The sequence below is a fragment of the Podarcis bocagei genome (genome assembly GCF_964188305.1).
Source record: "Podarcis bocagei genome assembly, chromosome: 2".
Classification (NCBI taxonomy): domain Eukaryota; kingdom Metazoa; phylum Chordata; class Lepidosauria; order Squamata; family Lacertidae; genus Podarcis; species Podarcis bocagei.
The window spans coordinates 95,495,161-95,518,881 of NC_138126.1; the positions used below are offsets into that span (position 1 = coordinate 95,495,161).

A 23,721-nucleotide genomic window follows, 5' to 3' on the forward strand; every position below is an offset into this window, starting at 1 on the left:
TTGAAGGACACATTGTGCTCCGAGGCATCTCTGATTAGTTTTGTTGTGTCTGATTGTTTAAATAATTGGCAGAATTCAGGATTTTGTATAGAATCTTCCAACCACTGATCTTTGTTTATACTGTAGCAATCCGTAGAATTGCCACCTTGGATTCTTACCAGCTGTGCTGCCTTGTCCTGGCTCTCTTGAACATAATACATTTTGTCTATTGGCTGCTGTTCTAAGAACAGACAACTGCTTTTACTTCTTAGTCACTGGTCTTTAATTATACCAAGTTGGGATTGACGTGTGGGTTGTTGTGGCCTTGAGCTAAGATAGGTCACACAAGTGGGACCACAGTAAAAAATGGAACCTTTTTTGTGGGGGGGGGGAGAGAGAAGTAGAAAACTGAGTAGAGGAAGACGGGGGGCCAGAGATTACAATATGTTGGACTCCCAACTCCTATAAACTCTGCACATCATGGCCAATTGTCAGGAATGATGGAAGTTGTATTCCGACATCTGGAAGGCCACAGGTTTCCATCCCTGGCCTGCATTATAAACATATGTGCCAGTGCTATCGCAGTTGAACTGTAGGTGTTAGAGATGAACTTTGGTTCCCAGGAAAACAAATGCATCCTAAATCAATATGTCTTTAGTCTAGATATTTTTTTTCTGAGAAGAGAAAGAGGGACAGATACATTTAGCCTTTGAGCTCTGGTACTGTAAGTTGTAGTTTAATAGCTGTAAGTCAGAATCCAGTGAGTGATGAGATCTGCTTAGACACGTGCTTTTCCTACACAGAAAGCACATAGAGTAAGAAAGTACATGAAAGCCTTATAGCAATGATCTTGTCTGATGGCTGCACACTGTATTTAAAAGCTGGCTACAGTTTCCTGGCAGTGTATATATTCAGATAAAAAGGTAGGTGTGGTGAGCGAGAGAGAAAGATGCAATCCACCTGCAGCTTTCATACCTTTTCATTCTCAGTAGCACTTTATGTGTAGGGGGAGGGGGAAACCAAACATCTGAAGCAGTCCTAAAGTGATAACTTTTCTGGAGAAAAAGCCATTTCTATCCAGAGAGTAAATGCTACAAAAAAATTGCATATCTTCTCTAATCCCCATGAGAATCACAGAATTGTAGAGTTGGAAGGGACCCTTAGGGTCATCTAGTCCCACCCCATGCAGAGTGGCAGAGTCTGATGGGGTGCAGGCAGGATGATGGTGGAGGGAGGGGATATGGTCGGCCCTCTTAGTCCTGTTTTGATAGAATAATGGACGTTCTTATTGCTGAAGACCTGTGACTCGGTTGCCTGCGGTAATTTTGTTTCCAGGATCAGATATCAGCACTTGGCTCTCAGAGACGCCACTAGGTTTAGGGGCTGGGGACCCGATAATAAGTGTTCTGAGGTTTTATGTTCTCATTTCCCGTGATGATTCAGAGCCTTTGCAGACCAGAATAAAGAGTTTATGAAAGTCACAAATGTAACCATTCTGTTCCTGTAGCCATTTGGTTGAATGCGCCACCCAAATACCTAATGGAGAGCTATGCTGAGAATCTTTATGAGTAGCAAGCTAGGAGTAGCATCCTGATGAGATCTGGGCAGAAAATTCAGAAGTCTGTTTGGCCGTAATGTAGGGCCTGGTGGTATATGAAGAATCTTGATGGTCTCAGCTTAGCCCCTGTGGTTATATGAAAGCATGTGGTAAACCTTTGATAAAGACTCAATCTGTTGTTTATTTTTTGGGGGAGGGGGGGCTTGGAACACTCCTACTGCCCCCACCATGTCTGCCTTGCAGGTAATAATTCAGGGGTATGGCCAGTTGCCTTCTGCTCTAATCACCTTCCTTCTCAGTTACGGTAACCTGATAGTTTTTAGGTAAGAGAAAAGAAGACACAGCTGACATAGAGTTGTGTTGTGTTCCCAGCTTTAAACAGCTGAAGTAGGCTCCATTTCTGCAGGTGGGTAGGTGGGCTGCAGTGATGTTGCTCAGGGCAGTTTCTGTTTGACTTATACAAGCAAACAAAGCAAACATTTAGCCAGCTGCATGCCTGCTCAAAGCCCATGTGTGCATTTTTTGACTGAACATCTGTACTATCCAAAATAGTAAAGGTAAAGGACCCCTGACCATTAGGTCCAGTCGGGACCGACTCTGCGGTTGCGGCGCTCATCTTGCTTTATTGGCCGAGGGAGCCGGTGTACAGCTTCCGGGTCATGTGGCCAGCATGACTAAGCCACTTCTGGCGAACCAGAGCAGTGCACGGAAACGCCGTTTACCTTCCCGCCGGAGCGGTACCTATTTATCTACTTGCACTTCGATGTGCTTTCGAACTGCTAGGTTGGCAGGAGCAGGGACCGAGCAATGGGAGGTCACGCTGTTGCGGGGATTCGAACCGCCAGCCTTCTGATCGGCAAGTCCTAGGCTCTGTGGTTTAACCCACAGCGCCACCCACGTCCCTCTACTATCCAAAATACTCCTGGGCTTTGCAGTATAAAACCCAAGGGCTGCATTTTCTTCTGGGCAACTTTCTGGGAGCTACATGCCAGAGGCAAAAGTGGGCGGAGCAACAAATGTAAATGTCACCTTTGTGCAGTAGGCTGGTTTTTATACACACTCAGCTCATGCACCACTCTCTATCCTCCATCCAGGCAAGCAAGAGGCATTGTTTGAGTTAAGGATGCCTTCCAGACAGGCAAAAACACTCATGGAAGACAGTGTTTGAAATTAGCCAGGTGCTGGGTGCATTTTACACCTGGCTTTTGACCACTTGTGACCAAGTGAAGATGCCTGAGCGCCAGGATGGCATCTGACCTCTTCACCATCTGGGGATCATTGGATCTGGACTGTTTTCACACACTAATACCCCATCCTGTAGAATTCTATCGGTTATATTTTATCTGCACAATCGGAAGGAATTTCAGGAACCAAAAGGTTCCTGAGCCTGAGGAGCAGCAGTCACCATTAGGAAAAAGAGGTCAGAATAGGTCAATATATATGTGGACTGTCACAGGATCAAGTGACTTTTCTTCTTTAAGTTCTCAAAGCTCTTAACCTAGCTCAATGTTGTCATCTGAACTAGCCAGATATTTAACTGAGAACCAATCACAGTCAATTCGTCTTTTGAAGGATAAGACTTTAAAGCCAAAAAAAAATGGCAGCTAGACATTCCGTTTTGGCAACTGCAACCTTGATTTAATGAACCATTTGGCACCTAGCTTTTATATCTGAGTTTCTAACACTCATGGAGGGGGCAAAGGAGGGACAGTAAGTGGTGTGCCAAGTGGAGGGGTGACAGGAAAAGGGATGTGGTGTGGGGAGAATGGCAAGGGCTAGACAGAGAGACTTGGAAGGCCACATTGCCCCCCTGGGCCTGAGATTTCCCACCCCACCACCATCTTCCATGAGGACACACACACATATTCTCCAGTGTACCCAGACACCCCCATGCTCCCCCTACCTTCGTCCTGGCATTTGGGCATCCCCATAGCCTGCTTTGAGATGAGAGGTGCCAGTGCAGTCCAAGGCATAATAAGTGCTGTTTTCTTTTCAAACCTGGCTGGATTTTTCTTTTTAAAGTAGCTCATTGGTTCACTGTGCAGAAAAAATTGGTTCACAAAAGCAGAAGTGTGTTTGGTGGGAAACAGACAGATTGCATCTTTCCCCGTGAAACTTCCTGGCAGAAGATTCTATCCATCAGGCAACTCATGTTTGTACTTGGTTTGCTTGCTGTGCACTCCCCCTTGTTATACTGACCTTTACCCTTCCCTGCAGGCCGCTGTGCTAGTTGGGGGTTAGCAGTGGTGATTGATTGGCCAGTTGGTTGCTCTCCCTTTCCTCCCACCCTTCCTTTCTAGGGCAAAGATAAATCCATCTGGATTCCTAGATTGTTGTTGTTGATGATGATGAGGGGGAATGAGAGGATAGTGCATTTACCGCGCTGTCAAACTCAGTAGGATATGTTTATGTTTTAATGCTGCTATGAGCAAGCTGTCTTGGGCGTGCGTGGTTTCAGAGGGACTTCCCTGGGAGAGTCAGGGGCCTGTCAAGGTATGTGCAAATCCAGGGACTGGTGAATTGCTCTTGGTATCCTGCTAACATTTCTACATTCTATAAGAGTGTTGCGAATGGTGAATGGGATAAGCTTTGTGCATGGTCAGGGTTGTGTGTGGATTATGGCGGCAGGCTGCAAGGCAGTGGGATCACATTTGAATTTCCAGCAGTTGAAGTCCAAGGATGGTTTTGAGGAAGCTTCCGAAACACAGGTGGGTACACAGGAACCAAGAGAGATGAAGAGAAGTGGGTTTGGAAAGTTTTTCTGACCTGCTTCTGAGTGAGATTCCATAGCAGAATACCACCACCACCCCGCAACGCCGTGACACACATGAGTTCTTTTGTCCCTTTTCTCTGCAAAGTTTTGATTGCCTCCATATTAGATAGGCTCTAGAAGGAAACTTAACTCAGGATGGCCCCTCATGAATGGCTACTGTGAAATTCTGTCTCACTTCTCTGGATTCTTTTTTAATTGGGCAGCAAAACAATGCACTTAAGGCCTGTATGATTTGGGCTATGTGTTACTTTGCATCTTGTCTATCCCCCAAAGAAATAAGAAGATGAACTGGGATAAATCAGTGTGACTTCATGTTGTCTCTGATCAAGTGTGCCCTGGCTTATGAAACAAAAGCATATGTCCGGTGTGGGAAACAGGTGGTTGGATAACGACCTCCCCCGCAAGCCACTTTGACAGGTGGGTGAGGCCTCAGACCTGTCAATCACAATGATGCCGGGTGACCCAAAGTAAATAATTTTCTTTGTGGCTGCAGCTCCTTCAAAACCTTCCAGGAGTGGAAGGCCCTTTGCATCACTGGCTTCAGTTCAAGATGGTGACGCCAAGGCCAGGGCTACTTGGTTCTGTTAGCTGGAGATTCCCCAGCCCTGGCATATGCCATAATGAATCTGTTGGTCTTCAACATAGGGCTCCTTTGGCTGCAAGGGAGTAGCAGAGCCACCCCTCACATCAATCTTATGAGATAGGTGAGGTGTCTGAGGCTGCCCAGTGACCTTAATGGTTGATCTGGGACGCCTTGGACCAAGTGTGAAGTTCTGTCTGGGAACATTTGGATCTCACTGTGCAGCTGTTGTGTGTGGTGAGTCACAGATGGGAGGCTGGAGTCTGCCTAGCAGTTTAAATACATTCAGGCTCTGGATTGGCTCAGCCCACCCTGGTGGACCACTAGACACTCCTGAACTGGGAAGACTATAGAAAGGTTTCCTCTTAGGTTGTCTGGGCAACAAGGACTTCCTCACTCTGGTGTCTTCCTGCATTTTGGCCTCTGGTCATGATTTCTGTTTGTCCCATGGCTTACTTATTTATGTCATCCACTTGGCTGTAACTTGGGTGTTGTTGTTCAGCCCCCACAGCTCACTGGCAGATGTGATTGGCTCAGCCCTCCCATGTTCCACGTGGGTCATGATGATAATTGTTCTCCCACCATGTTAATAAAGGGAGTTTTATTATGTTAAGCTTTATTTGGCAGAGCCTGAAACAGATGGAAGGGACCCTCTTGGGGACTTAAGAGTGCACAACAAACTATTTGTAACACAGACAGGAAGACTTGAGTTTTTAAAGCTCAATGAAGCAGGAGGAGGAGCCTTCTGGCTTGTGCTCAGCATGATGGTCATTATTGCCACCAGCATTTCCCGCATGAGAAGTTCAGGTCAAATACCCAACTTCTGCAAGCAGGAAAGTCTGTTTCCCAGATCATGAGTGTCTTGTGAGAAACTGCAAGGTTTTTGTCATACATATTTGAGCTTGTTATAATAAAGTACATGATCTAATGTGCAGTTCTCAAAGACAGAGGTTTTCCCAGTGCTTTGTTCTTTACATAGAAAAGCAACATTAGAACAGGCTGTCATTTGCTTGGTAAAAAGTCATGGATTCAGATCTAAATATGTCTCTGTTGAACTTTATCTCAGTTTAGACAATATTAGTTACAGTGGTGCCTCGCAAGACGAAAAGAATCTGTTCTGTGATTCTCTTCGTCTAGCGGTTTTTTCGTCTTGCGAAGCAAGCCCATTGAAGGATTAGCGGATTAGCGCTATTAGCGGCTTTTAGCGGCTTATCTGCTGATCGGATCAGCTGATAAGCGGCTTAGAAAAAGGGGGGGGGAGGAAAAAATATCAGCAGGAACTCGCAAGACATTGTCGTCTTGCGAAGCAAGCCCATAGGAAATTCGTTTTGCGAAGCACCTCCAAAACGGAAAACTCTTTCGTCTAGCGAGTTTTCCGTCTTGTGAGGCATTCATCGCGGAGCACCACTGTATTTTATTTTTAAAACCATATTAGGGTTTTAAATTAAATCTCTTTCTCCCTACCCCCTCTAAAAAATTATAGCCAACAAAGTCCTAACCTGAAATCAATGTATTTGTATTTTTTTAAAAAAAATGTATTTTCATTTCTTGTTTAGAAAATAATATACAACATAGCAACAAAAGGGAAGAAAAGGCATGGAATACTGGTTTGAGATGTCTAATTGTTGACAATTTATACTTTTCTGGCTAAACAATTTACAAATGTCATTAATTGGCATATTGAAGTTCATCATTTTGAGGATGCAAATCTGTTTTGATTCTGCTATGAATGAACCCATCTTGGGAGAAGAAACTAGATCAGTGGTTCCCAACCTTTTTTTGGCCATGCCCCACCTAAGCATCTCTAAACTCCTGATCCCCGCCCTCATGTGACATATAATTCTTATTATTTAAAAAGTGAACTCCTATTCATGTGGACAAAGCCTAAAGGACCATTAACTGTTAATAACTCATTTTTGAATTGCCCTCCTTAAAAATCAAATTGCCCTCCTGTGTGGTATGTGCCCCATGTTGGGAACCACAGGACTAGATGAAGCAATGCTACTGGTGAAACTTGTTCAGAATTTTTTTGGGGGAATGCTTTCAGAAATCTAATTATTTACTGCTAATGCATTTTGAACTTTACAATTAAACCAGTGCAGCTGGATTGGATAATCTGCAGCACCCATTTAATATTGCCTGAAATTCAAGGAGACAGAAAGCTTCCTTTATCATTGCGATTAAATCAGAGAGGCTGATTCATCATTGCAAAGTGCATCTGAGCGGATTCAGTCTGTCTATATTTCGTCATTCAGTTGTAGATAAATAGATCCGGCTGATTTACTTACAAAGTTTTTGCATCAGCTTCCCCCTCCCCAGTACTCATTTGTACTGATTGAAGAACCCCTTGTTGCCTAGATTTGGGAGATTCCACAAAGCCTGAAAATATGGGTGGCAGGAATGAAGGACTCTGGAAGGGTGAGCCTCACATACCAAATAATTAACTTGCCTCAAACAGTTCTTCACTGTCTGCGATCAGTATCCATCTTTAGCAACCACCAAACCCCACTTTCTGGCCATCCTAGGGGACAGTTTCCTTCAGCCTCCTGAGGAACTCACAACCATTTCTCACAGATTATGATATTGATATGTTTTGCCCAGTGTGTCAAATAGCTTGGGTTTGTGGGGTGGGTAATTGGGAAACAGGGTGGGGAAAGGGGTTTTGAAAAAACCACACACCTCAGCATCAGGGTTCCAACTGGAGCTCCCTCCTCCCTGGTGGTGCAGTGGGAGATCTGGTTGTCAATCATGTGCTATATTGGAAAAGTAAACAAAATAGCTAAGCTGTTTTGGGGCTTTAGGGCACACCATATGCATCTGGCTGAATTCTGACTCTTTCCTGGCTTGATCTGCAGGATGGGCCTGTTTGTATTCAGCTGGTTTTGTATAGAATTCCAGGGCCGCTTTCCTGTAGAGAAGTCGGGGAGGCAGAGCCCTCTGCATTATTACACTGTTTTTACTTCCTTTTTCTTGGCTTTGGGGCGGAAAACACTATTTTTAAAAGCACTGTATCTTCATTTCTTCTGTTCGTTTGCTACTTCCTCAGATATGCCAACCTCACTCCTGTACATGCCTTCATTTTTTATTTACTGAGCTTCTGCTAGTTGGAGTAAGGTAACAGTGGGTGGGAAGAAAAGAGGGGAAGCTTAGCAAAGCAACAGGAAATTGGAGGAGGGGAAAGTGTGGTCAAGGGGCTGAGGCAGCTCTAAGCTCAGGGTAATTTTTGTTTCCCCTTGAGCTTTAGGCTCGGGCTTTGTCTAAACTTATTTCTCCTCTCCTGGCTGTCAGAAAATATACACATCCCATTTGCTGTTCTCCTTCCTCCGCCCTGGCAGGAGAGAATCTATGGCTGCCTCAAAAGGAGTTGGGGGAAGTCTTTGGGAGTTGTTTCTCCCAATAGGTCTAATCTCTCTCTCTCTCTCTCTCTCTCTCTCTCTCTCTGTGTGTGTGTGTGTGTGTACGCACACTCTGGACAGTGAGAAAGGGCTATACACAATTGATGTTCACCCCGAGTGGCTCAGGAACGCATGGCAGGATTTCACTAACTAAGCAATGCAGCAGAAACTTCAAGATAAGGGTAGTCATTCCCAAGGAAACAGCTTGGCCCAAACTGTCTCCATCAAGGAAGGTAATGAGGCATGTCTGCGTGTGTGGTCAGGAGGATGGGAGAGCTGATATTTTTCTGAAGCCTCACACCCCATCTCTGGCCTTATTAAGGTCCAGAAATCTCTCTCTCTCTCTCTCTCTCTCTCTCTCTCTCTCTCTCTCTCTCTCTCTCACACACACACACACACACACACACACGCAGTTTTGGATGCACCCCATTTGGGAAGGCTCCAGGGTGAGTGAGTGTGCAAGCAAACAAGAGTCTTGAGCCTGGCTCAAATATGGCGTTGTTGTTGCTGCCACTCAAAATTACTTTGGGCTTGGCTGGTCATTACAAAGTGTAAGGAATTAGTCTTCCCTTTCTCTTCCTCCTCAGCCACTCACTCAGCACCCCAAGCCTTGGGACCTCTGCTTTTGTTTCCCTTCTCCCAACCTCCAGCTCTCTTCACACTAACAGCACGTTATCCCCTGCCACCACCCACCACCTCAATTCAAGACACTTGTTGACATTTCCCCATCCCCCAGTCTTTGGGTCTGCTTCAGCCCTTCGCATCCCTCATTTCTCTGGCTCAGCTCTGCCTCCCTCCTGTTTTCAGGCACAGCCTTGCTATTTTCGAGGTTCCCTGCCCCTTACACCCCTTCCTCCCCATTTCAAATCATACCCACAAACCCACCCACACCCACAATCTGATTGGATTGCAAGTTCTCATTCAAAAGCTTAACAGAAATAATTGAGATTGATTTTGAAACTTCCCAAGGCTAGGTTTGTTCATCCCTAGCTCAGAAGAAAGTGTGATGCCATTGCCTCATTACCTCATTTGTTGGAGTTCTGTGGTGCTCGTCTCTGGGGTTCTTTTTAGCTTATTGCTCAGTGCTTTTGAAACCCTCATTACTCACTGCACTGTTGTCTTCATTTGATAGCAATAAAGATCTGATGTTTTCTGAGTGGTAGTTTTAACTGAGAAGACACTTAACCTCTTTCAAAAGATAATGTGTCTCATTACCTAGCAAATGCGGTATGTAAACAGTCATTTATCTTAATTGGTGGTAATGCACAAACCAGGAAGGTTAAGTATAATGTTGCAAGCACCCTGTGATGTTTTGAGGCTGCAGCAACTGTGCTGCGCAGATAACCGCCGCCAACATCATGCCACTGCAATGCTACAATAAATGGCCTTGTCATAATGGATGCTGTCGCATGTACTCTGCTCACTGTGGCTTTGAGGCTTCCTGTCTCCGGCTTAAGATGCTTCCAGGTGTCTGTGCAATGAAAAATTGTGACAGCCCATTATTAAACATAGTCCAAATGCGGTCAAGCAATTATTTTAAAATAACAGTAACGACACTTTCCTGCTTCAATTTCCTTTCCTTTCCTGCATAACCAAAATGTCTACTTCAGCAGCTTGTGGTTAGCTGCATCATTGCACCGGGTTCTTCATACAACTTCTTACTTCCTTAAATGCAGCCTGGATATGTTCTACTGAATGGGCAGCTTGTGATCCATAGACTAGTATATTGGCTTAAGCAATGTGGTTTCTAGGCCATAGATCAGAGGTTTTCAACCTTTTTGAGTCCACAGCTCCCTTGACCAACTGCCTTCTTTCTGCGGCACCCCTGTGGGGCTCAGGAGCCCAGTTATGTCAACCCTTGCCTGAAGAGCTGGCAGCCTCTCACCCTTTTTCAAACACACTCCCTTGTGGAATGTTCCCTCAGCCTTCTCTCCTCTCCCCTCACCTTGGGAGTCCTCTGGGCAGCCACAGCTGCCAACCCTGGTCTCTCTCCTGCCCCAAAGAGAGAGGCCTCCTCACACTGCCCCACAGGGGCCTGGGAAGCACCCCCTGACCAGCCCCAGAGGCACCATTTGCCTGGGGAGCTTAGAGCCAGGGCTGCTGCAGTAAACAGCTGTGCAAGCCTTTGGGAGGCAGAGACATAAGAGGGCATCAGAGGACGGAGGGGAGGAAAGAGGGACAGAGGCCAGCATTGCCTGCGGCACCCTGACTATCATTCAAGGCACCTCAGGGTGCTACAGCACACTGGTTGAAAACCACTGTCCTAGTTCAAGGGTTCCATGTTTGGTCCTGTGGAACAGAAAGTACATTGAGGTAGAAATGGAGGCTTTATTCCTTTCATTTGAGCAAATTTTCCCAACAAAATGCTTGAGCAATCACTGTGTCTTGCCATTTTTTGTATACCTACACCTTCCCACTGCTGCTTTTCTAACAAGGTTAAAGGAAGTTCACCAGATTCTCCTCCTCTACTGGGACCTACATCCCATATTGCTTCTATCTCTTTACTTTCTAAAGATCTGTGTAAGGAAACGTCTGATGGTGCAATTTCTGTAACTTGTCTCTTTTGGGAGGTTTGCCAGATGGATGTGCCAGGTATGCAACATGCATGTATAACAGATGTATAACAGAGATGGTCTTTGGCCATTTTCTGGGCATTCCTTTACAATTGTTTGGTGGGTATGAGCACACAAAATAAGGTGAAAAGTGATTCTGGATGAATTTAGTCTAGGCAGGAAGATCTCTCTGTGTGTATGTTTCTGCTGTTTCCAAATGGACTTGGATTTTATTTAGAAAGAATGGCACCTGAATCAATGTCATGCAGTTGAACAATAGGGCCTATAATAATTGAATAAATGGAGCAGGACAAATTTCAAGAGGAAGAGCCCAAAACAGTATGATTAGTAAGGAGTCAAAGAGTTGGGAGGGACCTCACATTTCAGTCCATGGATCCACTGATTTTTGAATCTGTTGAAACACCATGTGACCTTTTCTGGAACTTCATGTGAGGTAGGAGTTCTCCCTGACTTTGGGCTTTGCTCAAGAATCTACGAGACATTGCGTTGTTTACCTGACTTCTAGGTTTAGCACAACAGGAATGAGTCCCCCTTCAGCATAATGAAATGTATGAGAAAGAGTGGTTTGCAGGACAGTGCACAATGGGGAGTTGAACTCTAGGTTTCTGTTTGTGTCTCTGAGATCAGTAATCTCATACAGTTGATTGTGGTGTTTAAACTTGGATTATGTCTTTTTGTTAATCTTCCAGCTCTGAAAAGATCCTTTGAGGTTGAAGAAGCAGACCAGCCTCCAAATTCTTCCACTCCACAAAGACGGACACCCAACCCTCTTGCGAGGTCCACAGTGTCCAGCTCCACACAGAAATTCCAGGATCTTGGCACCAAGAATTCAGAGACCCCTTCCAGACATGTGGAGTCTGCACAAAGATCTCCTAAATCTTCTCTGAGGAGAGTTGAGCTCTCTGGACCAAAACATCCTGAGCCAGTGTCCAGAAGAACAGAAATCTCCATTGATATCTCATCTAAGCAAGTGGAGAACTCCACCCCAGGAGCTTCAAGATTTGGCCTCAAGAGAGCAGATGTGCTGGGGCACAAGCCCCCTGAGACCGCTCCCAGGAGGACTGAGATCAATATAGGCAAGCCTCAGGACCAAGCTCTTCGCAGAATGGAAGTCCCCTCAAAGATCCCCGAGCCAACACAGCGCAGAATGGAAGCTGCTAGCCCACCTGTGCCTGATGTTGCCACCAAACGTGTGGAAATCCAGGTAGCAAAATCTTCAGAGGTTCCAGTACCACCAGTTAGGCAGAATGAAAACATGGAGCTTTTCCCAACCAATCAGCACCTGCCACCAGAACCAAAGCTACAGGCAGCAGTGACTGAAATTCCACCCAAATGCCAAGAGGGTAAGCAGAAAATGAGCTTCTTCTTTTTTTACATTGTGCAGTTCTTTGTGTACAAATACATTTGTGTTTTCCTAATAGCTCTTCTGCCATTCATGTGGGTTATTTTGGCGGTACAAAATCTGTGCTTTAGCTCATGGCTCCTTTCATATTGCTGAAATTAAGGGGGGCAGATTTTGGGGGTGGGTTTGACATCTATTTTGAGTGGTATTCAAGTTCACTGTAGACTTTTGAAGATGCATTGTATATCTTTTTACATGCTTCCAGATCTCTCTGTTGGCGCATTTGCTGTATATTTGTGAATTCTGTATGTTACAACATTGGCTCACGAGGCACATGGGACTCATCTGATCTTAGGGCAGTTTTACTTCAGTGAGAGTATGACATACATTAGATGCTCCCATTTTGGGAATGAAGAGTTCTGTGATATGTACCTTCCAGTGCCATGGATGCATTGCAAGCTTTCTTGTGCACAACCATACTAGGGCAAGTATATCCCCTTTTGTGGCCTGTCAGCCTCTTCACTAAGTACTTCCAGCCAGATACCAAAACTAGGTGGTTTGTTGAGTCCCAGGCTTTGTGGACCAAGCATTCATACTAGCACATGGCCTATAGATTTTTGAAATATTAAGTGGTACATAAATGCAAATAAATACATGGTGCTAGAGATAATTTTAGTGCTGGATGTACTTAAGTGTTTTGTCTTTCCAAAATGTCCTTATTCAGGTGGTTATCATGTCTCTTTACTTGCTGGGATGCTAGTGAAAGGGAATCCTTCAAACAACATTAATATGCACTTTCGTAGTGTTGCTTCACTTGGACATGGGCACCTTTAGTGTTATGATAAAGCCATCCCCTGTCTGAAGGGACACTGACGTAGGGACATGGGCTTCTATACTAGTAGCTGCTTCAAGACGTGGGTGAGGGAGTCAGTGGGGTTATTCTCACGCCTTGGATATATTCTTCAGTCTCCTTAAGAGAGAAGGTAGACAAGAGGGTGGGTAGGTAGATGATAAAATGATGTTACTTTTATTCCCAAGTACAGTGGTACCTCGGGTTACATACGCTTCAGGTTACAGACACTTCAGGTTACAGTCTCTGCTAACCTAGAAATAGTACCTCGGGTTAAGAATTTTGCTTCAGGGTGAGAACACAAATAGTGCTCCAGCGGTGCGGCAGCAGCGGGAGACCCCATTAGCTAAAGTGGTGCTTCAGGTTAAGAACAGTTTCAGGTTAAGAACAGACCTCTGGAACGAATTAAGTTCTTAACCTGAGGTACCACTGTACTGTAGATTGAACAATGCCTATTGCTTTTTCTCAAATCTTGGCGTTCTGATGTGCCTTGACTGAGACAGTGCAGCCCTGACCTTTCCACCACCTTGCCTTACCCTAGCTTCATTTAGCATTTCCATAGCTCCATAGCTCTGCTCACTTAACTGTGACTGCTACAGCCAGAGAAACCTGGACAATGTTCCATCCTGGCTTTGTAGACCCTGTAGCATTGCCTGCTTTCTGTGTGGGCTCCTAGCTCTATAACAGAAGCTGTTCCCTGAGCTGCTCCTCTCTCTCTCTCTCCCTTCAGGATTAGTGTGCATGCCTTTAGTATTAGAAATGGAGATATGAAAGCTAGGAGCTAAGTGGCACCTTACACCTAGGTTATGGGCGCAACAATGGAATGTCTAGGCATGCTTTTTTATAACAAGAATACAAAGCTGAAAATGAATGAACTGCAGCTAAAATCTGATGTTCATTTTTCACATGGTCTAGTCCTCATCTGAAGACTGCAGATAACAAAGCCATGCTTCCCCTGCCCGCCTCCTAATATTCTTATGAGGGTCTCTGGAGAAGAGTGGTCTTCAGAGAGTGGCTGGAAGTAGGGAGGCAGAAAAAGGTCCTTCTTTCCTTCTACTGTGCAGAGCTCATAAACTGCTTGCGCTAATGAAATTCCCTGTTGCAAAACACTCCTAGAACAAATGGGAGTTTCGAACTGCATGCCTAGTGGGGCTTCCCTTCTGCTTCTTGTATTTGAGGGTGTGGCTCAGACATACAGATCATAGAGTGGATATATACCACACGTGAGAAGTGACCAGCTGCAGGAATTGGGTGGGATTCAAGGCTCTGTAGACCAAGGTTGGGCAACCTCTCCTCTAACATCTTAGACTAGCGGGCAATGTATTGCAAAATGCCTATCTCCATCTCCTCTCCACATCTCCCTGATGATACTAAGTAAAATAAGGTGCATGACTATTCATCACTGCTGCCACACCCTCCAACTGGTAATGGGATAGGGAAACCCTGAGCCTGATTACCTTGTATCATATGAATAAGCCACACATTGTGTGTGTCTCTTAACCAAACATTCCCAGGGAGACCTTGGAGCTGAGATGCTCTACACTTCATCAGTTATGCTTTCCTTGTAATGGTAGAGTTTGGGCCTAAGTGGCCAAGTACACTTTGCTCCGTGCTGGTCTCCAGACACAGAACACAGACATGTCAGGCTGAGAGCTGAAGTAAAGTAAAGAGGAACAAGGTAGTCCTTATATTAGCAGAGCTGGAGATAAATGTTGGTACAAATTTGGCTAATAATTACTTAGTGGGTGGATGGCACAAAGCCTTCCAAAATTAATTTCCCATTGTATCTGCATATCTTCCCCTGTCCTCCAAGCTGCTATAAACTACATATCAGAGCTTTATAACTTATCAAGGATGAGGACATTGCTGGGGCTACATTGGCCTGGGTCTGTGTTCTGAACTTCCAAAGAAATGGACTTTGACATTGTGTTTTTAAATAAATATATATACAGCACTGGGAACATCTCACTAAGAAAAGCATTCAGCCAGCAAGGTTGTGACGTGCATAGCATTCTGTTCTACATGATGCTTTGGTATGCATAATCATCTTACTGTGGCAAACAAATCTAGTGAAAAACAGCCTCTTTCTTTAGTAAAATCCAGAATCCTTTCCCCAGGATTTTGCCATGGACTAAAGCTTCTCTTTATTCGCTTCCATGTTTTACATTACAATGGTACCTTGGTTCTCAAACTTAATCCGTTCCGGAAATCCGTTCCAAAACCAAAGCGTTCCAAAACCAAGGCTCCCTTTCCCATAGAAAGTAATGCAGTATGGATTAATCCGTTCCAGACTTTTAAAAACAATGCCTAAAACAGCAATCTAACATGAATTTTACTATCTAACGAGACCATTGATCCATAAAATGAAAGCAATAATTAATGTACTGTACTATAAAAGAAATAAGACACTATTGTAGATGATAAAAATTAAAATTATTATTTTTTCTTACCTGCACTGATGATAGTTATTGTTTGGATGGGGGGCTTTTATCCATTTCCACAGTCACACAATCAATCGGTAGCTGAACTGGGTTCCACACAGTCACAAAAGCAAATTAATTGGAAAAGCCTCAAAAACAAAAAGGCAAAATAAATAGCAAAAACAAAAGCACCAACTTAATCAGTTCCGGAAGTCCACTTGACTTCTGAAATGTTCAAAAACCAAGGCACAGCTTCTGATTGGTGCAGGTGCCCCGGAAACAATAACCGGCAGCCGCATTGGATGTTCAGCTTCCGAAAAACATTCGAAAAATGGAACAATTAATTCCAGGTTTTCGGAGTTTGAGAACCAAAGTGTTTGAGAACCAAGGTGTTTGAAAACCAAGGTCCCACTGTAGTTATATCTTGTTTTCAATTAATCTGGTTATATATTAAATCTCCTGTTCCATTCCCTCCTTGATGGTACCAAGTTTTGTTTATTTGTTTCAAAGAGTCCATTCCATGATCACTGATTCCTCCTTTCCCATTCTTGCTGCAGGTATCATTCTCTTGCCCAATCCATGATTGCCCAGGAGTTAATAATTAGAGAGGAGTGCCTTCCTACTCCATGTTTGCTGATTAGATAAACAGCTTCCTCCTCCCTTTCTTTGTTGCTTTTCAGAGCATCTTAAGCCCTGGCATGATACCTTACAAGGCAGGTTGGGGGCGTTTGCAACTTCCTTTTGGTGTGCAGTAGAAGTCGCCCTTTCTCTTAGTTCTTATCTTATTCCTTCCTTCCTCCCTTTACAAGCTTAGGATGTGATGCAGGGCAGCATCTGAGTTTTCTATTTCTTATTGCCATAGCTTCTTGGTAACCATTCACAACATAGCTGAAGTTTTGCAGAGTGCTAAGGACCTTCTCAGCATCTTAAAAAGCAGAGACATCACCTTGCCAACAAAGGTCCGTATAGTTAAAGCTATGGTTTTTCCAGTAGTGATGTATGGAAGTGAGAGCTGGACCATAAAGAAGGCTGATCGCCGAAGAATGGATGCTTTTGAATTATGGTGCTGGAGGAGACTCTTGAGAGTCCCATGGACTGCAAGAAGATCAAGCCTATCCATTCTTAAGGAAATCAGCCCTGAGTGCTCACTGGAAGGACAGATCATGAGAGGAGAAGACTCCCTGGAAAAGACCCTGATGTTGTAAAAGATGGAGGGCACAAGCAGAAGGGGACGACAGAGGACGAGATGGCTGGAAAGTGTTCTCGAAGCTACCAGCATGAGTTTGACTAAACTGCGGGAGGCAGTGGAAGACAGGAGTGCCTGGTGTGCTCTGGTCCATGGGGTCACGAAGAGTCAGACACGACTAAACGACTAAACAACAACAACAACAACAACAACAACAACAACAACAACAACAAAGGACCTTCTAATTCTAGCACAGAAAGAAGCTTTGGTTTGATCTGTTTTGAACAAAATTTGGTGATATGAATAGCCATTAACCCCACTATCTGCCACTGAAATTTGGAGATGGGTGTTACTGTTAAATCTTAAGACCACTGTGTGATCACCACCACCCAAATCTCCAAACCAACCCTTCACTGCCAAAGCGTAATATGGAAGAACTGTGCTCCATTGTGTGTGACTGGGAAGGCATCTGTTTTCTTTAGACCTGAGCTGTGTGGGAAGTCAAAACAAGGCTTCATCCAAGTTCACTTTTCCATCCTGATCTCTGGGGGATGATTTGAAAAACAGGCTTAGGGAAGACCAGCCTTAGCAAAAAAAAATTCTCTTACAAAAGTTGTCATTGAACCAATTTCCGTAAGTGCTGTTTCTTCTTCTGTGCTGTCATGTTGAGTGCAAGGAAATTCTGAAGAGATTTCTGGATGTAAATTGCAGTAGAGCTTTGGAAATGGCACTGTGCCTCCCGTGACTTCACTGGAATGCTGGCCAGCTAAATGAATCACTTATTAAAGGTTTCCGCAATACGAAGATGGAGTCAAGGGAACCAAAAGCTGGTGTGGAACGGAGCAAGATCCAGCCTCTTTACCCCTTCCCTTAAATCCTTAGGAAGAGAAGAAAAACCTTGGTGGAGAAATGAAACACAACTGCCTCCTGTACAGCCACAATTGACATCAGAATTAGATCTGGGGCTGATCCAAAATGGATGGGGATTATGCCAGCATCAGAAAGGCTCTTCATTCAATTTTCATGCAGTATTAAAATAAACTATGGTTTTAAGTGTGTATGACAGCTTAGCTTCTCCTCACTCCTGATTGTGTCCTGTGGGGAAGGAAACAAGCCAGATTCTTAATAGTCTTGTGTGGACCTAAGCAAGTTTGTTTGTTTCTCTCAAACAAAACATGAGTAGTAAGCCAAGAACAAACCTTTGCCTCTGTTCATGGTTTGTTAGGAAGAAACCACGTCATGAGTAGCTTGTTTTCTCCGTGACACAGCCAGCAACAAGGTGGGTGAGGAGCAGAGCACTTGAGTATGTTAAACCAAGGTTTCATCCTTGACCATTGGTCCTGCTAGCTAGGGATGATGGGAGTTGTAGTCCAAATCAGCTGGAAACCCAAGTTTGGGAAATCCTATGTTAAACCATAGTTTATTTTTAAATGTGGTTTAATGTTGCAGGTGAACCAGGCCTGTCAGTAAACTGTAGGAGCTCAATGCAAAAAAAAAAAAAAAAAAGGTTTAAGACCGCAGTTCTAGACCCATTTACATGGGAGTAAACTTCAAGGAACTCAGTGGGACTTTATTCTGAGTAGACTTATGTAAGATTGCTATGCTCATGATTCCTGATAATGAGTAGGATTGGCCATATTCTCTGTATAAGGAGCTTTCCCCTCTAATGGGTTTCATTTGCTGCTAGTGACATTAGGACCACTGGCGGAGGAAGAGGAGTGCGGGGGGAGCACACCGCCCCCGGCAGCGCGATCCCAGTGGGGTGCCATCGCAGCTGTCCCCCCCCATGCTGGGCACCACGCCCCCAGGACATGCACCACGCCCCTGCAGGCACACCATGCCCCTGTGGGCTGTCCACCACGCCCCCAGGACACACCCAGCCCCACCCCTGCCTTTTCTCTGCCCCCCCCCCCGTGCTAGAGCATGAAGCTCCACCACTGATTAGGACACAGCCATTGGTCCCATTGATACATGACTGTATAGCAATGTGAAGTCATCCCATTTACTGTGTTCTCCTTCTTTAGCTGAGATGACTCAATAATGAAAAGAAACATTGGGAGGAGGGGAGTGCTCTATAACAGCAGGAGAGTGAGAGAAATCTAGCTGTGTACAGTTGAAAACTGCAACAAAAGGGGGGGGCAGGATTAATGGCGTCACTGAAAGAGTCTTGCCCCCCAAATCACTACTCTTGAGTCATAAGGTGAATCAGGAGAACATCTGACTCATGCCTCTCCACAAATGAACAAACTCTGTGGAGACAAAACTACATTAATCTAACTCTGAGGCATTGTGACCCATCCTGCCAAATTTAATGTAACATGAGTTATCACCAGAGTGAAGATAAGCATCGTGCAAGACTGAGCTCTTCACTGGAGTCTAGAGGTGGAGCCCAAGTCATGGAGTCCAGGAACAGCTGCCTGGAAGAGGGGGTGACTTTGATTTAAAAGAGGCTCCGGTATCCCAGGACAGCTGCTTGAGAGTAAGGCTTGAACAATGAGGGCAGTTGTCTAGTGGGAGATTTAAAGCATGAGACAGCCACGTTTAGGGAGATTAATACAAAAGGGGTTTTCAGTCCTAAAGAGGCCCTGTGTCCAGTGCAAGAGCTATAAACCGAAGGCAAGTGACATGAAAGGTTCCCCCTTGCACACCCCTTTAGCTGCTCTTCTCTGTCCAGATTTATGTCCCAAGAGCAAAGGTAGCAAGGCTGTTTCTCTAAGAATCTAAAGCTATCTCAGCTCCAGTGGCCTCCCTCCCCCCTCCCTTTGCTCTTATTTAAGCTTTGTTGTTCACACTTCTTCCTCCATTATGGAGCACCTTTTTGGACTAAAAGGCCCTAATGGGATCTGGCAATCATAATTTCATGGATAAAGGTATGCAGAGTGACTTAGGGGCTTGCTATCACATGCTGTAATCAAACAACTTTCCAAAGTTGCTTCAAACAGGACCCAGAGCTAACAACCACAGCCTGGGGAGATCTACAGTTTGGCTCCAAAACATGCTTTTTCCTGCACTTCTACTTATTGTTTTGCAGGCAGCCTCATTATTTGTCTTCGGATTGTTTTCCAACTTCAGATGGCAATGGAGGAAATTCTTACAGATTTTAATTGGATTCTAACTTTGCTTTACGTTGAGGTCTCAGGTTGCACAACAAAGGCACACAGAGATGGAGAAACCATGGAAAAGCTTACTTTGAAAATATAAAATCCAGTCGTTCATAAGCCATTGCTGCCAGTCTCCGACCCTGATCCGTACCTTTTATGGAAGAGAGCAGAAATAATGAAAAACATTGTAGCCCTTACGTGAGCAAAGCTGGATAATGATTTTGAACCACACAGTAGACATTCTGTGCCAGATAACTTTTTAGATCCAGATAACTTACTAACCTTCCTACACTCTTGTACAGTGCCTGTAACAAGTCTTCTCTCCAAATTAGGTATATTTCATTTTTGTAGTCCTATAGTGACAGGCTCTTGGGGAAAAAATGTTGTTGGCAAAGGCTGCATAGTAATAATCACTCAACTCACTTATGAAGACTAGCACAGTGGTTATGAATTGGTTCCCTTTTTTTGTTCTTTTCAAAAACAATTAGCTGCTCTTCATTTTAAGTTTCAGGGGGACTTAATGTCCACAAATCAATACTGTAAACTTTGCTGGGTTCCATTTTTTTTTATCCCCCTAGAGTTGGGAGTGCCAGAAAAATAAAATCTCTTCTATGGGAATATCCTGATGGCACTGCTATTTGAGTCTTATTTAATAATTTTTAAAAAAGTATCACCTGGCTTCCCACAAAATAGAGCCCAATGCTGAAAAAAATTTAAGTTGTATTAAACTGTGTTTTAATTATTGTAGCCTACCCTGAGTCCTTAGGGTGAAGGGTGAGTACAATAATTGTATAATAATATAATAATCACTTAATTGTATAATAATATGATTATGTCCTTTGTGTCAGAACAACAAAGCACCTACATACTGTTGTTTCATAAAACATACAAACTACCTATCTACCAGCTTGCTGTAGATACAGCAAGCATCTGAATCACTAAAGATGAAGTTGGTTCCTCCCATGGGGCAATTGAGATGTTGGAAGATTGAGCTCAGTTGCCAGGAGCCTGCTGATGATGGAACCCTAGAGCCTAGCTAGAGTAGAGATAAACACAACCGCTGCTAACACGACCGTAACATCTTTACAAATGCAAAGCACTGATATTGCATCCTACTCACAAACTTTATACTGGAATTCTTTCAAGTGCAAGAGTGTCACAGAATGAGTCCTAATGCTCTCTATACCATGGGTGCATATAACAGGAGCTGTACAATAAGCAGGTGGATTCTTGTAGCAACAACTGTTGCCTTCTAGGCAAGTTTCCTTGGATTCCAACCTTCATTTCCACTCTCCACCTTGTCTCCACCACATAGTGGTTTTTGGTGTCATTTTATTTGTTCTGAAGATATGTAGTGTCTCAACTAGAACATTCATGAAGTATCCAAAGGGGGAAGTCAAGAACAACTAGCTGCCTGGCTCAAAATGGTGAGCGAATCAGGCTTTCTCCGTGGATGAAATGGGCCCCCGACTTCCGATTAACCAAGAGAGTGATGACAGTTTGGTGGCTGGACTTCTGGCATCTTAAGTGAGGCCTAATAATAAAGAGCAGAGTACAGCTGCAGAGATGCTTAAAGTCAGAAACTCCCTCCTTTCTATCTTTCCAAAGAGTTCCTTTTGGAAACAAGCACCTGCCAGTTTTAGTGCTGGGGATATTTCAAGCAGAACTGAAGTGGAATCAGCACCTGCGAATTCACAAACACTATTCGCAAATGTGGGGGGCGGGGAGGGGAGTCTTGTGTGTCTTTGCTGCCTCAAAGTTATCCCCTGGATTAATTAGGATTTCTTTCCATCAAAGGTCTGTACCCATCCAGTGAAACAGAAAGGTGGAAGATTCAGAACAGGCAAAAGGAAGGGCTTCTTCACCCAGAGGACCTAGAGAATTCACTTCCACAAGATAGTGGTGGCCACCAACTTGGATGGTGCTTAGAGCAATCCATGGCTACTGCTAGTCATGATGGGTGTGCTGTGCCTTCAGTGACAGAGGGAGTACCTCTCTGAATGCCAGTTCCTGGGGAGCAACAAGTTGGGAGAGCACCGTTGCATTCATGCCCTGGTTGTGGACTTCCCATAGGTATCTAGTTGGCTGCTGTGACAACAAAATACTGGACTCGATGGGCCTCTGATGTGATCCATTTCTTCCCTGATGGGTCTGTGTTTGGATGCCTCATATTTTCTAACTGTGAGATAGTACTGACCACTTTGAAGTTGCTTTATTCTTCAGGGTAGAACTACATGTTACAGAAAACACAGAGCTTGTGATTCTTAGCACTCCCCGTTTCAAAATATGACAGTTGTCTACTGTAAACAACCCTGTGATCCTTGAATGAAGAGTGGCTTATAAATGTGAAAACAAGAAAAAAAACTGGAAGGCTCCTGAAACATAACATTCATTTAAAGAGTATTTTTCTTCCTGTTCCCCACTACCACCACCACCCAAATAAAAGGATGAGGGAAGCCTCTGAATATTGTTCAGCGCAATACTAATGTCTGATGACTTTCGAAGTTAATTTCTCATGTTTCTAGGCAGAAAATGTCCTGGCTGTAGGATATAAAATGGAAAAGTGTACGTTTTAAAGGACAGATTCTCTGCTAGAAGGCTGGGGAGTTCTGTTCTTAATCTCCATTTCATGCAATTCACCACAATTTGTAATGTTTTTCAATAAGGCAGGAAGTGAACTTCCTGTGCTAAAGAGCAATAATAGCATATTGTCTCCATAGAATATTAGTTTAAATGTTGGGCCTTGAATTTTAGTACCTTTCATTTCTTCTGAATATCTAATGGCACAGGCTAATGGCTCAAGAGCGATATCATATAATGTGGAGACAGTGGACAATGTTGCCTACTCATGAACTAAGGGAGCAGTTCTGGTTCTAAACTGCATGTTACGAACTTCGAATGTGGGTATTTTTAAAGAAGCTTAGTTTAGTTGACAGAATTCCTATCTATCTTGTCTTAAGAGCTCCAGTGTATCTCATATGTACTCAAGAGCCACCTGGTGACACTCCACACCCTGCCACTTCCACAGTTAGGGCTCTTCTTATCAGTAGACAGTGGCGGAGCTTCAAGCTCTGGAGGGGGGGGGCAGAGAGCAGGTGGGGACATGGTGCACCACCTGCAGGGGTGTGGCGCCCAGCTCAGGGGGGGCAGCCGTGATGGCAATGCATTCCCCCCACACCCCTGTTCCTCCTCCAATGTCAGTAGATCTCGGGTTTATTTATTTATATTCCTATCAGTTAACCCAGCAGTATAGTATGCTACCCCAGACTTTACATACCTCCTCCTCTCATCTGTTTCCTGCATCCTTGGCAATTCTTGCCATCCCCTTTTATTCAGCTGTCATCTCTCCTCTCTTCATTCACCACAGGTGATCATGCTCTTTCCCCTTGTTCCTGATTTCTTCAGCATCCCTGATTTTTGCCTGTTCCTACCTGACTCCCTGCTTAGTCCTCCTGCTCAGTTTTGTGTGAATCCTCGGCATTCTCTCCCCACAATATCACTTCTGATCTGACTGTCTCACCTTCTGGTTGGAATGCCAACACCTTGGTCAGTAAAGTTTTGCAAACTATCATGAACTGGACGTACTTTCTTGATGTCTAGAGTTGGGCTAATTGTCTTAGGGGTATCCATTTTCATTTTGAAAGCAAAGCTGCCCTTCAAAGCATACATATTTACTCTGACTGACACCTATGCAACCACTGAAGGAGATGAGTCAATCTGTCTGAGAATGGTGCTTAGTAGGAATTATTTCCTGGAATGTTTAATCAAAGTTTTAAAGGTGATGCTCAGGTGCATGACATCATTAAGACCATCCCTCATAGCCCTGATTAACACCCATTGGCTCTGCCTCTGCTGTGTTCATTTGTTCCAGTCCAGTGTGGCATAACACCTTGTGGATTCAGGCTCCAACACTGGCCTATAGATCCCTTCCAGGATTTTAACACTGCCGTAATTGAAGCTGCAT

The 23,721-nt window shown here is 44.3% G+C and overlaps 1 protein-coding gene across 3 annotated transcripts in view; it reads left to right on the top strand.

Annotated features, from left to right (window-relative positions):
- The window catches only part of SEPTIN9 (septin 9), a 207,879-nt gene that overhangs the window by 104,783 nt on the left and 79,375 nt on the right, over positions 1–23,721 (top strand). For all 3 annotated transcript variants that reach the window (XM_081185392.1, XM_081185394.1, XM_081185393.1), the window contains one exon: positions 11,548–12,201. In XM_081185392.1, the coding sequence (XP_081041518.1) occupies positions 11,548–12,201 (654 nt within the window). The remainder of the gene's footprint in view (positions 1–11,547; positions 12,202–23,721) is intronic.